This window comes from Python bivittatus, unplaced genomic scaffold (assembly GCF_059951505.1).
Source record: "Python bivittatus isolate LINGU-HERP-01145 unplaced genomic scaffold, Pbiv_v1 ctg000080_np1212, whole genome shotgun sequence".
NCBI classification, from domain to species: domain Eukaryota; kingdom Metazoa; phylum Chordata; class Lepidosauria; order Squamata; family Pythonidae; genus Python; species Python bivittatus.
The window spans coordinates 81531810-81546512 of record NW_028277035.1 but is presented as its reverse complement, the minus strand read 5'-3'; the positions used below and the strand labels follow the sequence as shown (position 1 = coordinate 81546512).

Genomic DNA, 14703 nt, shown 5'->3' with positions numbered 1-14703 from the left:
GCTGCCCTTTTTGGCATCATTATACACCGTATTTCAAGTGTGATTTCACCACCACCATTTGTATATAGATATTATAATATTTTCAGTTCTATTTTGAGCTCTGTTCTTAATTATTCCAAACATGGAAGTTTCATTTTGCAGAAACTGCCCACTCGGGTGATATTTTCATCAAGTTATTCTTAGAGATTCCAAGACCCCTTTCTTATTTACTTTATTACAAAGGATTGTAATGCTGTTTCAATCACATGGATATCTGGGTGGGGTTCAAGCCTCTTAGTCCCAAGGGAGTGGATACCCTTGGGTCTTGAAGCACAGCTACCTATGTATTACATCCATGGCTGCTCAAGGCCTCCTGGGAGATAATATGTGGTTTAATCTAGGGGGTGGTGAATGTGTCATTGAGAGAGGGGTGGTTCTGCAAGTTCTTAAAGAAATGGTGCTCTGACCCCTTGTCAAGAAATTAAATAAATTTTAAGAGAATAAAGAAAATACAAATTTTGAAAGAAAAAGTAAAGTAATAAGTAGGTGAAAAAAAGGTGCAAAGAAAGAAATAGAGAAGGAAAAGAAAAGGAAAGGAAAGGAAAGGAAAGGAAAGGAAAGGAAAGGAAAGGAAAGGAAAGGAAAGGAAAGGAAAGGAAAGGTTATACAGAAGCTGCTTCTAATCTTCTTAACAGCAGTTAGAGTACATTTATATTTTACCCTCTCTCTCTAAGGTTACAACATAATTTCCTTCTTTCCATAGTCTACCCTTTCTAATCATCAAACCCATAAAACACAAGTTCATTTTTTCTCTTTTTTCAGCAAAAAGTCCATAAAGGGTTTCCAGTCACTTATAAATGCAGTTATTGTCCTTTCGGCCGCTTTCAATACTATCAGTCATGGTATCCTGATCTGAATCTGGGAGTTGGAAGAGAGGGGCACAATGTTGTGGTGGTTTTCCCACTTCCTCTGGGGCCAGTTCCAGTTGGTATTGTACAAGAGGAGAGATCTAGCCCTAGACTCCTATTTTATAGGGTTCCTCAGGGCACTACTTTCTCTCTTTCTGCTCTTATATTTAACATCTACATAGAACTGCTGAGTGAAGGCATCTGTTGGATTAAGTATCATCAGTATTCAGCTGTACATCTCTACCCCTGGCTGACTATATGATGTTATCAAGGTTCTTTCCCAGCATCTGGAGGTTGTGGGTGTCTGGATGAGAAGAACAGGTTTCAACTTAACTTAGCAAGATCAAGTGACTGTGAATGTTAGGGCCCTTATAGAGAGTAAGAAAACTTGCAAAATCAATGTCAGCTCCACTATGTAGACCAAACTAAGAAATCAACTCCACAGGAAGGCTAAATTATTAATTTTTATTAACATGGCTATAGTAACAGAATCTTGTTCATACCTTCTTCAGATGTCCCTGACACGACTGGCCTTCTGTAAGGCCCTGAAGACAGGTTTTCCCCCAGGCATTGGTGGATGAATCCTTCTGTAGTTGGGTGAACACTGAATGATTGTGGGCTGGCCTTGTTTATGTTATATTTGTTTGTGTTGTTTTTTATCTTGATGCTGTTCATGTTTTTAATCCTATATTAGTTGCCCAGAGTCACAATGTCACAATTTGTGAGATGGGAAGCCACAGAAATTGATTACATAAATAAACCAAATAAATAAATAACACCTGCTTACATTGGATATGGATAGGGATATGGATATGGATACACATACACACACATAGACACAATATCTAAGACCCATCTCCCAGCACCATCATCTCATCAATGAACTGAGATTTACATACATCAAAAAGTGTAATGCAGTACATAGGATATGTATGGTGAAGATTCTAAATATAAATAAGTAAATATGCTGATTGATTGCTCTATATTGATAAAGATATAGTTTGCAATCCTTGATAAGGATTTACAGGAATGATAAAAGCCCAGTTGACTCATTCTTTAATATACGTTTTAGGACTAGGAACCTATAGTCATCCATGTATTTGCACATACTTCCTCTGAAACTGGCCAACCTTGCTTCCTCAATCTACTTTGAAAAGGCTTAAAAGATCACTTTAATTTTAAACAAAAATGATTTCAGTTTATCTGTTAATAATTAGATGCCATTGAGTTGGATCCTATTCCTTGTACAACGTGGACAGTTGTTTGCCATCTGCCTCAACTTGTCTAGTAATGAACTGTGGCTCTTCCAAGGACATCCACCTTAGGACATCCATCCACCATATCTGTTGTCTTCCTTTTCCTCTACTTCTCTCAACCTCATGTAGCATAATAATTTCTTCTAGTCCATAATCTCTTTGCATCACATGCCCAAAGCAAGTTTTTGTATGTTAATAATCACCTCAAAATATTTGGTTCATGTTAAATGGATTGATTCCTCTTACAATACATAGTAATCTTAGGGTTCATTCAAAAAGCCTCCTTACCCTGGCATGAAGATCCCCATTTGCTGTTTGTTGAGGATATAACTTCACAAAAGACCTTCCTTCTCACTGCAAACCCCAGAAGGTATTGACCTTCTGAAGTTGGCTCAAGGTTTTCCCAGCGACTGCAGGAAAAGACCTCCTATCTGGACCTAGTAGATCAGATGGAGGAGGAGTAATCAGAGGTCACTGGTCAACTAGCTTCAGCTGGCCTGTTGCAGGATCTCAACCTCTAGGAGGCCAGACAGTATGACAAGGAACAACATCAATAGTTTGTTTTCCAGTGAACAGCTATTTTGTGACTGGCAAACTGTTCTACAAACAACCAAGCCCTCACAAAAGTGTTTAAGTATCCATGCTGTAAGATGTGTCCACTGACCCAAAACGTTTGGGCATCTTTAACCTTATCTCAATTCTAAATAATTTCTAAAGAGCTTGGGGAGAACACCCAGTAGTATTGGAAGCTCTTATTTGTAGACTGTTGCTCTATTTATGTAGTGTATTATATGAATGGCAAAGGAAGGAGAGCTTACCCCCAATACACTCCTCATGTGTAGAGTTACATATGAGAGGAATTACTAAATAGAGAATAGGACTGAACCATGTTTATTTGGAATGCCAGGTAGTTCATAATTAAATATCAACCACAGTATGATAAACAAGATATCAAGTTTTTACTACATTTATGTGTTCTGATTGTACTGGTTCTTATATTTTTCTGGTTGTGATGTGGCTGTGGGGTTTTCTTTATCTCCCAAACTAGGGCATCTGGAAGTAACTCAGGAACCTTCCCAAACAATACTTTATTTCTCTACCTCCTGGCTGGCAGGCTGAGTTTTCCAGGTGCCATCTAAGCTGCAATAGCACCATGTCTGAGAATTTAGTCAAGTCTTGCCTAGAAAGCCCAGGGTCAGAATTTGCTATTCAGAGTATGCTACTTCAACCTGATATGCAGTAGTGTTTACACACATACTCCTTTTCCTGATGGCTAGTTCTTGACTGTCTTTGGGGCCTCTGATCCTTGTTTAATGATCTGGAATTGTAATGCACTAGGAATACGAATTGTGCATCCCCTAACAGTGCCCAGGCATCTTATCCTTTGTGTCACCAAGCTGTGTTAAGCTGTAGCATAACCTGTAGGATGGCTTGAGCCAGCACTGCAGCCCTTCACTCCAGCCAAGACTCTGTAATTTGAGGTGAGGGGGGTGGTCAGGCTGAATATAAATTCTGCACCAGGGGATTTTGTGTTCTGAGCTATTTCTCCGAGAGAGTTACAGCACAGTTTTTCTTTGTTTTTTTCTTTGTTTTAACCCCCATCCCCCAGTTTTAAACAATAAAAGCCAGAACTGGAGTAGGATGAGGAACATTTTATATCATGACTATTTTAATGCCAACTTTCTCCTTCAGACCATTTCATTCTCATCTGCTCATCCTCACACAGACTTCTAACACATTTCTGTAGCCTTCTGAGCAGTGGGAGAAACTTACTTTCTGAAGCCCTGTTTCTTATATACTATACAAAATGAAGCAGTCTATGCCCAGCAGAAGAAGTGGGAATGAGATTTGTCACAACCTCCCCCCCCCCCCCCGACATGACTGCTTAATAAATCAACACAACATTTGTGAGCTCCTCTATCCAACCTTTCTATCTTGCTTTTCCTTTTCTGGCAATGAATGCCGGTGGTAAACCATATGCTAAAGATTCCAATGGAAGTACAGTAGTATCTTCTTTAAAAAGATATGAATTGATAATTTTTGTCTTATTTATTTATTTATTTATTTATTTATTTATTTATTTATTTATTTTATATGCCACCCATCTCCCCCAGAGGGTGACTTTGGGTGGCTCACAATTAAAATCCAAAACAATAAAAAATATAAATATTTTTAGCATGGTAAAATTAGCTAAGACAATTCTGTATAAAAGGACTATATACCATTCAAGATGAGTTAAGTCCAGACATCTTCAAGTTGCCAAGGTTGAGAAACACTGAGGCAGAGCTTTGATTGCACTGTCACTGGGCCTTTTACCCGCACTCTGTGGAGACCCCTGATGACAACAGTTGGAAAGCAAAGCACCAACAAACAGTAGAGAGGAACAAATGCAATATCTACTACATGCATTCAAAGTCAGGATGTGTCAAAAGTGACCTTTGACTGCCTAAAAGTTCCAGGAAGGTACCCCAAAAGTAGGGAGAAACTGATCTAGGCTTTTCAAGATAAATTAATGCTCAGAAAGTTCTAAATAAATAAATAAAGTGTGACCCCCAGCTACTGGCCTTGCTTTGATTATAATGGGGAGAGAGTAAACAACCCACAGCCCATACTGTATTCCAAGCATCTTTTGGCCAAATTTCCAAAGCTGTTTATCAGAGATGAATGCAGACCTTTCATCACAACAGTCTACACTCTAACATTCGAGGGAGTGAGAAAATGATTTCAGGGAAAAAAAGAGTGGAGTATTAGAAGGATAAAGAATGGTTTAGAATGAGAGAGATGTATCTTCACCCCAGTTTGGGGTCTGGTCCTCTCCAGTGCTTGCTTCAGTCCCAACCAACTATTTCAGAAGCCTTCTACAACACTAGCAATAACAAGGTTATCTGCTGATGCTCGATAGGAAGAATTTCCCTTCATTTCTTTCTTTTTATTCAGCTACCTTGCTGGTAGAAGACTGTGCACTTCGATAAAGAAAGGCAACCCTACCCAGGGCCCATCTGGAATATCTTTGTAAACCCTTCATTTCTAAAAATAATCAGTAGCTCCAGGAAGCAACACAGGAAATGAACTGAGGAAGATGGAAATAAATCTGTTGAGAGCTCTAATGAGAGGGTGGAAAAAAGGTCTAGGACAAGCATTGGTCACAGCAAACTGTTACCACAGTTATTAGTTTTGAGTATTATCATTTTAATCTTCACATGCAGTGATCTTTCTCTCCCTCACACACACACACACAGATACACATAAATCCTTATGAAAATGTTAAACCCTTCCACTACAAACTCTATTTTACTTTATTCCAAAAGATGTCTTATATAAAATGCCTTCTCTCCAGAGAGTCTTTGTTAATTATCGTTCTTATCGTACACATATTAAAAATAGCAAAGTAATCCTTGTGTTAAGCATTTGCATTCTCACTAAAATATGTACTTCTAGCAAATTCCTAATTAATTGCAGGTTTGCTGGTTTAATGAGCAATACAAGAACATAAATAAAACCAGGCACGGCCTCACACTCAAGCTTTGGGAATTAGCACTGCAGATGTTACACTTGGAACATAGGTGAACTCAAATTTTGGATTCCCTTAAAGCAGTGTTTCTCAGCCTTGGCAACTTTAAGATGGGTGGACTTCAGTTCCCAGGGAATTCTGGTAGTTAAGTCCATCCATCTTAAAGTTGTCAAGGTTGAGAAACATTGCCTTAGGAATTACTTGCCAAGCACCCTAGCTATCAACTACCCCTTTTTTTCCTGAAAATAAATAACATGTAAAAGAGAAACCCTGTTTCATATAAGCAATTCTAAGCTGTGTCCTTTTGAGGGAGTAAAGATACAATGATTTTTAAAACAACTAAATGGGGAAACTTCATCAAGGGAGCAGTGTTTTTTATGCTGGTTTAATGATAAACGTCTAGCTCAGTGTTTCTCAACCTTGGCAACTTGGAGGTGTGTGGACTTCAACTCCCAGCAGCAAACACTGTGTCTAGCTTGTAGATCTATTTATACATAGTGTAAAATCAGTTTGTTTTCTAACTTGCCACTTCATTATCACATTTCAGTACAGACTGAAAATCATATTTGGATTTTTCATTCAGTGGTACTGTGTTCACAAATGAGATCTTACATGAGGATGAGATTACCAAATTTTTCATGAGATTTCAATCATTTTTTAAAAAAATTAAATGGCTCCATTGTGAGATGGCATGATTGTACCCACTGCTTGGAAATGTTGCTTATTTCTGTATTAAAACCGCAAGAAGGAAAACAATAATTAATGCCAATGACATGCCTGATCATTGAAAGCTTCATTCTCACAAACCACTAATGCTATAATAACTCTTCAGAAACAATTACATGGAACAGTTTCTGCCAGTATTTTGTCTTATAGATCTAGCAATTTTCAGCAAAGCGCCATATTGTTGGTGTTTGTTTTTTTTTTCAGGTGAGAATAGACACCACCAATACACTAAACGTCTAAAAAAATCTCTCTGAGTAATAACCACAATTTTTACACGTTGCCCTTAATTTGCTCACATCGTTTCTTGTTTGTGCAAACTGGGCCTCAGGCATGCTGTATACAGTGAAAACATGATTAAACTCAAGGTCCTTAAGCTAGGAGTGGGCAATTCTTTCCTGGATAAATGACTGAAGGCACTGGGCAAGTGGATGAATGGGTTGAAAGCCAGCAGTTGGTGGAGTTAGAACCAAAAGTGAGTTACAGCATCTCTTCTTTTTTTTTTTCTGATCTCTTTCTAACCCCCTTCTTTCACTTTTGTTTCTCTCTTTTGTTTGTTTGTTTCTTCCTTTCCCCAAAAAAGGGCTACCAGAGTTGGAACAGATAGCTCTTCCTATACTTGTGAGCTAATTGCTTGGAGAGGCTTTTGAAGTTTGGTTGAGGGGTACTTATGCCCAGCAGGCTACATTATAGTTTATTATTTTATTTATTTATTAAACAAACTTATATAGCCACCCTTCTCCCAGAAGGAACTCATTGCCCTTTCTTGCTCTACATATGTGGTTAATATATGTGGTTATTTTATTTTTACTATTGTATTATCTTTTCAAAGGGGAGAGTGCCCATCTATTTGTCCTTCACAATAGCATTTAAGGATTGATGACTGAGGATTTGAACTCAAGTCTCTCTGGTCCTAGTTTACATTGCAGTATACAAACTCGTTCTTGACTACCTGTCATCTGTTACATTTTTTTTCCTTTGCATCTCATCTGCATATATAAAAGCTGATTCTCTGCCAATATTCTATCACACCTTTAATGTCATAGTAAGAAGGGGAATCCAGAGAAGACCCATGCAGACAAAGAGCCAAAACTACATGGCTAGATCCTGAATATTTTCAGTGACTTTTATTAGGGTTTACTGTATTAGATAAATATGTTTCAATGGTGAATATAATTGTGTGTCCACCAGCAAAATCTCGGAATTGTTTTGTTCTAGGTGCACCCATGGTGGCCATACAATCATCTAAAGAAAATTAAAATGCAGGAAAAGTTGTATTGTCAGCAAAAATAGCTCTGACAGTGTGTGGCCCAACTTTATGGACTTCCTACTCCCTGGGTGCCTGGCCCTTTTATAGCTTATGGATCTGGAGGCTCCCCATGAGAGTGGTCTGGATATTTTTTTCAAGGGCATTCAAATGATGTTGGTTCCTTGCAGGCAGTTGTAAGTTCAACGTCTAAAGGAAGAAATCCATTTACTATATATCTTAACTTTACATCCGCACATCAGTCCTGTAAAGACTCCATTCTCCCGATAAACCAAAACTCTTCAATGATGTTATGTTAAGGATGTTGCCTACCCTAGAGGCAGTGGTGCACCCAGCACCCCTGGAGCCCTATCATTACAACTGAATTACAGTTTTTAATGTGATGGAAGGAGAAAATATGTGAGGAGTAATTGCTCATGTAAGTAATTAAAGTAAATTAATACCAATACTAAATCAAATCTTGTTTTCTTCTGGCCCTCCCCACTTTTTAAAATGCAGCTCCCGTTCGGTCACTTCTTAACTTAAGGCCCAAATCCATATAAATAAGGTATTTGTTAAGAAAAATGCATATGAAAGGGATACAAATATTCATGCAGACTTTTTTTTAAATCCCAGATTGATATACAGTGGAACAGAATGAACTGAAAAGATATAGAAACAGAGAGAAACTGACAGGAATTAAAATGAATAGGAAACTGCTGTTTTGAAAATTGGAAATACTCCTGATACTTCTCATTTGTCTTTTCATTTCCTGAATACTCTCCTGGGATGGGCCACCGAGTTATTATCCAGAGTAATTCCCACTGTATCTTTATAAATAGTGGGATGCTTTTTCTGTCATTTCTGACTTTGAAAAGGAGAGAGATGAAAAGCGTGAGGAAATTAATCTAGTCATGAAATATAAATAATTTTGCCTCCTGGAAATGGATATGGAAATCTGAGGACTACAAAACCACTGAAATTGCTCTAAAAAGAAATGCATTGGTATGAATTCAGCGGACAAAACCAAAGAATGTTCCATCTGAATCTTTATAGACCAGCCTCCCACAACCGGGTGCCCTCTATATGCACTATTTCCAGAATTGGCAGCCTAAACTGCCAACAGCCTATACAGACACAGATATGTAGATTCAAGCTGGCTATTACTATAATATTAATGATTTATTATTATTTATTAACTAGCAATTGACCTTGGAGAGCCAGTTTGGCATAATGGTTAAAGGCACCAGACTAGGAACCAAGAGACCGTGAGTTCTAGTCTTGCCTTAGGCACAAAACCAGCTGAGTAACTTTGGGCCAGTCACGCTCTCTCAGCCCCAGGAAGGAGGCCTGTTGAGCAGAGTGCAGCAATACTTCCAGAAAAGTTGCCCAGGAAAAATACACATCAGCATGAGAGATTTACAAAATACAATGTCCATATTTTGTTCCCCAAAGAAATCCAGCCAGAAAATATATACTAACTGGTGTTTATTGATAAAAAATGCAAAACTCCATAAAATACAAGTTTCATACAAAATATAGGAAAAAACATGTCTTCTCATGTATTTTAACATCCAAGACTTATCTACTTCACAAGCTTAACAAAGTCTCTAGCCAAAAACTCAGAGAAGAGGTACACTACTTGGTTATTAGTTACAACTACATAACCCATAAAAACTGACTACATGGTGGCTAAAACCCTACTGAGAGGCTGGACATATAATCCTCCCATTATATTGCCAGTATGTACCCCCCCACTGGGTAACTAGCATACACATGCCAATAGGTGGCAGTAAATAGCAGTATACGTGCAAACTGAAAAACTAAACTAAGTCACACGGTTTACTTAGCCATGACAAATCACTTCTGAAACCTTGCCAAGAAAACTGCAGGGACTTATCTTCAAGACTGACTTGAAGGCACACCCAAACAAAAGACCAATGGCCATATCACATAGCAGCACCTAGACAACCTTGACAGGTCTCAGTAAAGTTAAGCAGAGTCCATTGGAAATGCCAGTAGGCTAGAATGGAAATAACAACAACAGCGATGATGGTTATCCTGGAAAAGACCATGGCAAATCACTTCCATATTGCTTGCAAAATGTGGTTGTTGCATCCATGTACTTATCAGGAGTCAAGCATGGCTTAGGGGGTGCTTATTTTTTAAAACTGTTCTGAATTTAATTACAAGAGTGATAGAAAAGGTTCTGCTTCTACTGATACCATAGACACTATCCTGTTATTGCTCTTTATCCTGGGACAGTTTGCGAATCAAATGTCAGTTGGAAACAGTGTGCGCTACCGAAGTAATTCCAGCACAGCTATAAAAGAAATAATGGCAGAACAATCAATCGATATAAAAATAATGAACATGGAATGGCTTAAGACAGATTCCACAGAAATTAGTGTATGAGCTCATGGGAGTGGAAGAAGGATCTCAGCGCAAGAAGCAATTGTCATGATGGAATGAAAGAAGAGGAGTTTAAGTTGCTTTTTTTTTTTGTTTGTTTCCTTTTTATATTGCATGTTCATGTCTTTTGTCAGATAGCCCTCCAAAGGTCAAACAACATTCTCTGCTCTGTCCACTATAAAACCCTTTCATTCCACATCAGTCCTCAAGAACTCTTTAGATAAAGGTTAAGCAGAAAATAGATCTGAACCTTTTGCTAATTCTGTGGATGATTTGCTGCAGATTGTCTAGGATTTCTAGCTTCCTACTGTTTCACACACACACACCACATACACACACCTCTCTTTCTCTTCACCCACTCCTCATATTACATTGGTGAAATAATGAAAGCTTAGTGTGTAACCAGTATGGCATACTTGTGTGGGATGTTTATGAGCTTAGTTCTAGGCCCGGCTAATATACAAAAAAGATCCTGCAAAGCAAACCCTGATCTAGATGATTAAAGGTACATTTCTTGTGCCAGCCTAGCATATGACTGTTCAAGATCTTCATCTGTCCTCTGTCTCATTACTACTCAGTCAGGCCTTGCTGTCTAACCCAGTGTAAATGTTAAGGAGTCTGTGAATGTGGCCAGATGTGATTGCATTATTGAATGTTGATGCTATATCAAAATAACAATTTCCTGAACAGTACTCATGTTCATCTTGTGGTTCCTCAAAGAACTTGTTTTAAGGTGCATTTCTGTGATGCTTTTAAAATTATTTTTATTATTTTTAATCTATTATTCTCTTTTCTTGTGTTTTGGATGTAGGAAACATGTACATCCCTTAACAAGTATCTCTCAGTATCTTCCCATTAGAATACATCTAAAATAAAAGTCACAGAAAGTGCCACTAAGTCACCATTTTGAAAGCCTGTCTTGGTCAAGTCCTGCAGATACTATGACCCTTCTCCTAAAACTAGATTATCTGAGCAAGATCTCAGCAACCTTGAAGAACAGTTACAAAGATTCAGGGAAAGACTAAATGCACTAAATGAACACATCGGTATTATTAATCTGTAACCATGGTAACTTCTATAGCTTGGGATGAGCCAGTTGATTCCAAACTTGGCTTCAAGGGTTCAAGCATTAAAAGTATCATCTCCAGAATATTCATTCGTTTGTTCATACATTCTTCATTCATTCATACCTTCATTCACTCTCAATATTTGTACATCCTGAAAATACTGCTTCCAGCAACAGAAAAGAATATACAGTACTAAAAATACAGCATATGCCTCAAAAACTAGCTTCTAGTTTTTGCGGTCTAGAGACAGCAAAAGCAAAATAAATCAGGTAAGACTAGAATATACTGTAGCTCAGAAAAGACAAAAGAAAACAAATTAGCATGTTCAGCCTATTTAAAACAACCAAAAGAGTGGGGGGCATTGGGAAGAAATTCTAGAAATATATTTGTTTACACTTGAATCAGAAGTCTAGTTTTTAATTACCAGCAATCCTTCTTGCGATGTGCATAAAGGACCACAATACAACTACATATATTTCAGCTCCAGAATGCCATATGACCAGATACAGATCATGGCCTGCTACTATCAATTTCAGATTTCTCCAATGAACCATATATTATCCTTATTTACAAACTAGAAAGTGATTATTATCAGGTTCAGAACTTGGTTTGTAACTCTGAATTAATCAAACTTAATAACTGTCATTCTTCATCACAGTCTCTGTAATTCATACACATGAGTTATATACAGAGACTCATCCCCAATTGAGCTTATAGTATCATTTGGTAGTGCCATAGTATCACTAGGGATGGTACCTACTGAACCCCTTATTTTCAACCACTGCAATGTTAGCTCATTTATTCTGAGCTGATTGTCCTTCTGATTCATCAGAATTCTTTAACTTTCCCTTCTTGTTTTTTCTCATATTTTTTTAATCTTCTCTCAACATTTTCTTCAAACCTTCTTAGAGTTGACATCAAGAAACTTTCTCCTTCTATTGCAGGTATCCAGACTTAAACCTTATCTGAGCATACACTGTGTCTTTTTTACGTTGATGAAGGTCATGAAGCCCTTGTAAACACTGCCAAGCATTTGCTAAACACTTTTATAATTCCCTTGTCTTCCTCCAAACCCTCCCATGCCCCCAAAATTGTCTGACAGCTCTCTTGTCTCTATGACCCACAGAGAAGCCTTCAGGTCTCTGCTATGCCATTATCAGCACCATTAAATATTCAAAGTCATCTAATTGAGACTTGAATCAACCATGTGTCAGACAGCTTTTGCAAGCTATGACAAACCTCTAGCTTTTGTGTAGCACATGATTTCCTAAAGCATCTTGTCTTTGGTCTTAGTCTTGAGGTTCAAAGACTTTTCAGAAGGCAGAAGACCTGGCCACCAGTTAGCCTAAGTTTCTACCACTTCACCAGACTTAATTCAAGTATTTCCAATCTTGCTGAAGACATTTAAAAGATTCATGGGCTAACCCAACTTCTATGCCATCAATTTCTCACCAAGTTGAAATTTTTTATAGAGTAAAGAAAGAAGGAGGCTATATTTTATTCCAACATCCTACTCTATAATAGTGAGGACATCATAATCAAGCTCCCAGCTTTAAAAACATTCTGCACCCATACATACGAACGGTAGAAAATTGGACAGTCAACTGATACAAGTTATATTCTTCAGGTGCACTCTTCCTCCGTATTGCTAATTATAAAGTACTGTATATATGGAACAATATCATCATTCCTATTTCATTTGTTAAAAGACATGAGGCAAATAGTCCAGTTTTTCAACTGAACAGACAAAATTACAGTGTCGTCCATCTGCCTGTGTCACCATGCCTGGCTCTATGTGACCAGACTGACTCCAAAAGCTAAGACTCTGAGGACTGTTCTTCCATGAGGACAGCCTTATTCAGCAATAAGACTGACAACACTCTGCACACTGTTCAAAAGCTTCACACAATAAGATCCAAATCAGGACTGCAACCACCCTACTTCATCCCATCCCACTACAGTCTATGGTTTCACTCATGTCTCAACCAAAGTCTGCTAGTCTTTCAAAGAAAAAGAGCTTGCCATCCTATACCCAGAGGTTATTATCAGATGTCACCATAGCCTTCATATCAAGCACACCTTTCTGTGTTCCGTCATGACACAATGAGCAGAAATGAAGGGAGTGACAAGCAGCAAAGCTTGTTCATCTCCATCTTACCATATGATTCAGGCTAACACCATATCAGGAATTCTATTACATTCACAATTTGGCAGTAGATGGTTCTCTGGACAAGAAAGAGTCTTACCTGACATGCATTGTACAGAAGCTGATGCTCAAATTTCTTGATTCCCAAGATGTTCTGGAACATCTCATACAGCTGTTCCTTGCTGAGAATCAGCTCTGAAGCAGCACTTGCTGTCATTCTGGCTTGAGCTTTGCGTGGATCTTCTTCACCCCGATATATTGCATCAAATTTTGCCATCCAGGAACTCAGGACAGTCTCCTTACTGAGGCCATCAATCTCAGGGAGGCTACGGACCCTCTTTTCAATATGTTTCTTGAAGACTTCTCGGGAGTCATTAGCTGAGAACCCACCACTCTGCACCATTCTGGCGACACGATCACTTTTCAGAAATACCTGCAAGGAAAACAAAAACATAAACTTGATCCTTCCCAGTTTGTGAAAGAACTGGAAACATATCTCATTATAAAACTCCATAAGGTTCCTCATGCACCACCAATTAAGTATGTGGCATTCCGATCCTGCCCCCTCAGTCATAATTATTAGAATTCTAGGAATTGGAATACCACAGTTCAATAGCAGAGAATATACTCTGTATGCAAGTTAAAACAGGATAGGAGAATAGGATATGAGAACATGGTCAAATTCTGAACATTTGAAGAAAAAAAAATGTTTCTGGAGGTTTCAGAAGTTTTATTATTTTGTTTTTAGACTATTCTCCCACATTTCTTGCAGAAATTCTTAATTCTTCTATCTTAAAATAGAAATGAACTCTGGTCGCAAATACGCATTTCTATGGATCTGATGCAAATTGATATTATTTTGAATGTGTTTTCAAAGAATGTCACCTTCTAAGGTAATGAAATCATAAGCTGTTTTTCCCTGCTCACAGTCTCAGTTTTATGGGACAAATGGGCATTTCTAGCTGACCTTGGCTGATTTTGAAAAAGCTAAACAGGATTAGACCTAATTAATGCTTGGAATGAAGAACATCAGGAAACCCCAAAACTCTAAACTAGACTGTGTAGTCAAAACATATCCTAGAGGAAGACAGTGGCTAACTTCCATACTGTTGCTAGGAAAACTACAGGTATTTTTTCTGTAGTCAGAAAGGCAAACATCATGCTATCTATTCTATTACATCCATCTTTGAGGTTGAAAATGGAGATCATTTATTTTCTGTTATGATCTGTCATTAACTAGCCTTCATTTATGGGTCTATGATTTCCAGAAAGACAGTCTCTTCTTTCTTTATTATGGTTCAAGACCAGTACAACGTAAGTTAAGAAAACCCAAGTATAATTCGAAAATACAATAGCATTACAGATGTAACTATTAGATAATAGTATTATATCCAAGACAGTATATATTTTAGGCAGCTAACTGAGTGGCAGACCACAAGGATGCTAAAATGACAA

General features: G+C 37.9%; 1 protein-coding gene across 1 annotated transcript in view; it reads right to left on the bottom strand.

Moving 5' to 3' along the window:
• CADPS (calcium dependent secretion activator) overlaps nucleotides 1–14703 on the bottom strand; it is a 402311-nt gene that overhangs the window by 303607 nt on the left and 84001 nt on the right. The window contains exon 3 of the mRNA XM_088134415.1: nucleotides 13349–13681. Coding sequence (XP_087990541.1) covers nucleotides 13349–13681 — 333 coding nt within the window. The remainder of the gene's footprint in view (nucleotides 1–13348; nucleotides 13682–14703) is intronic.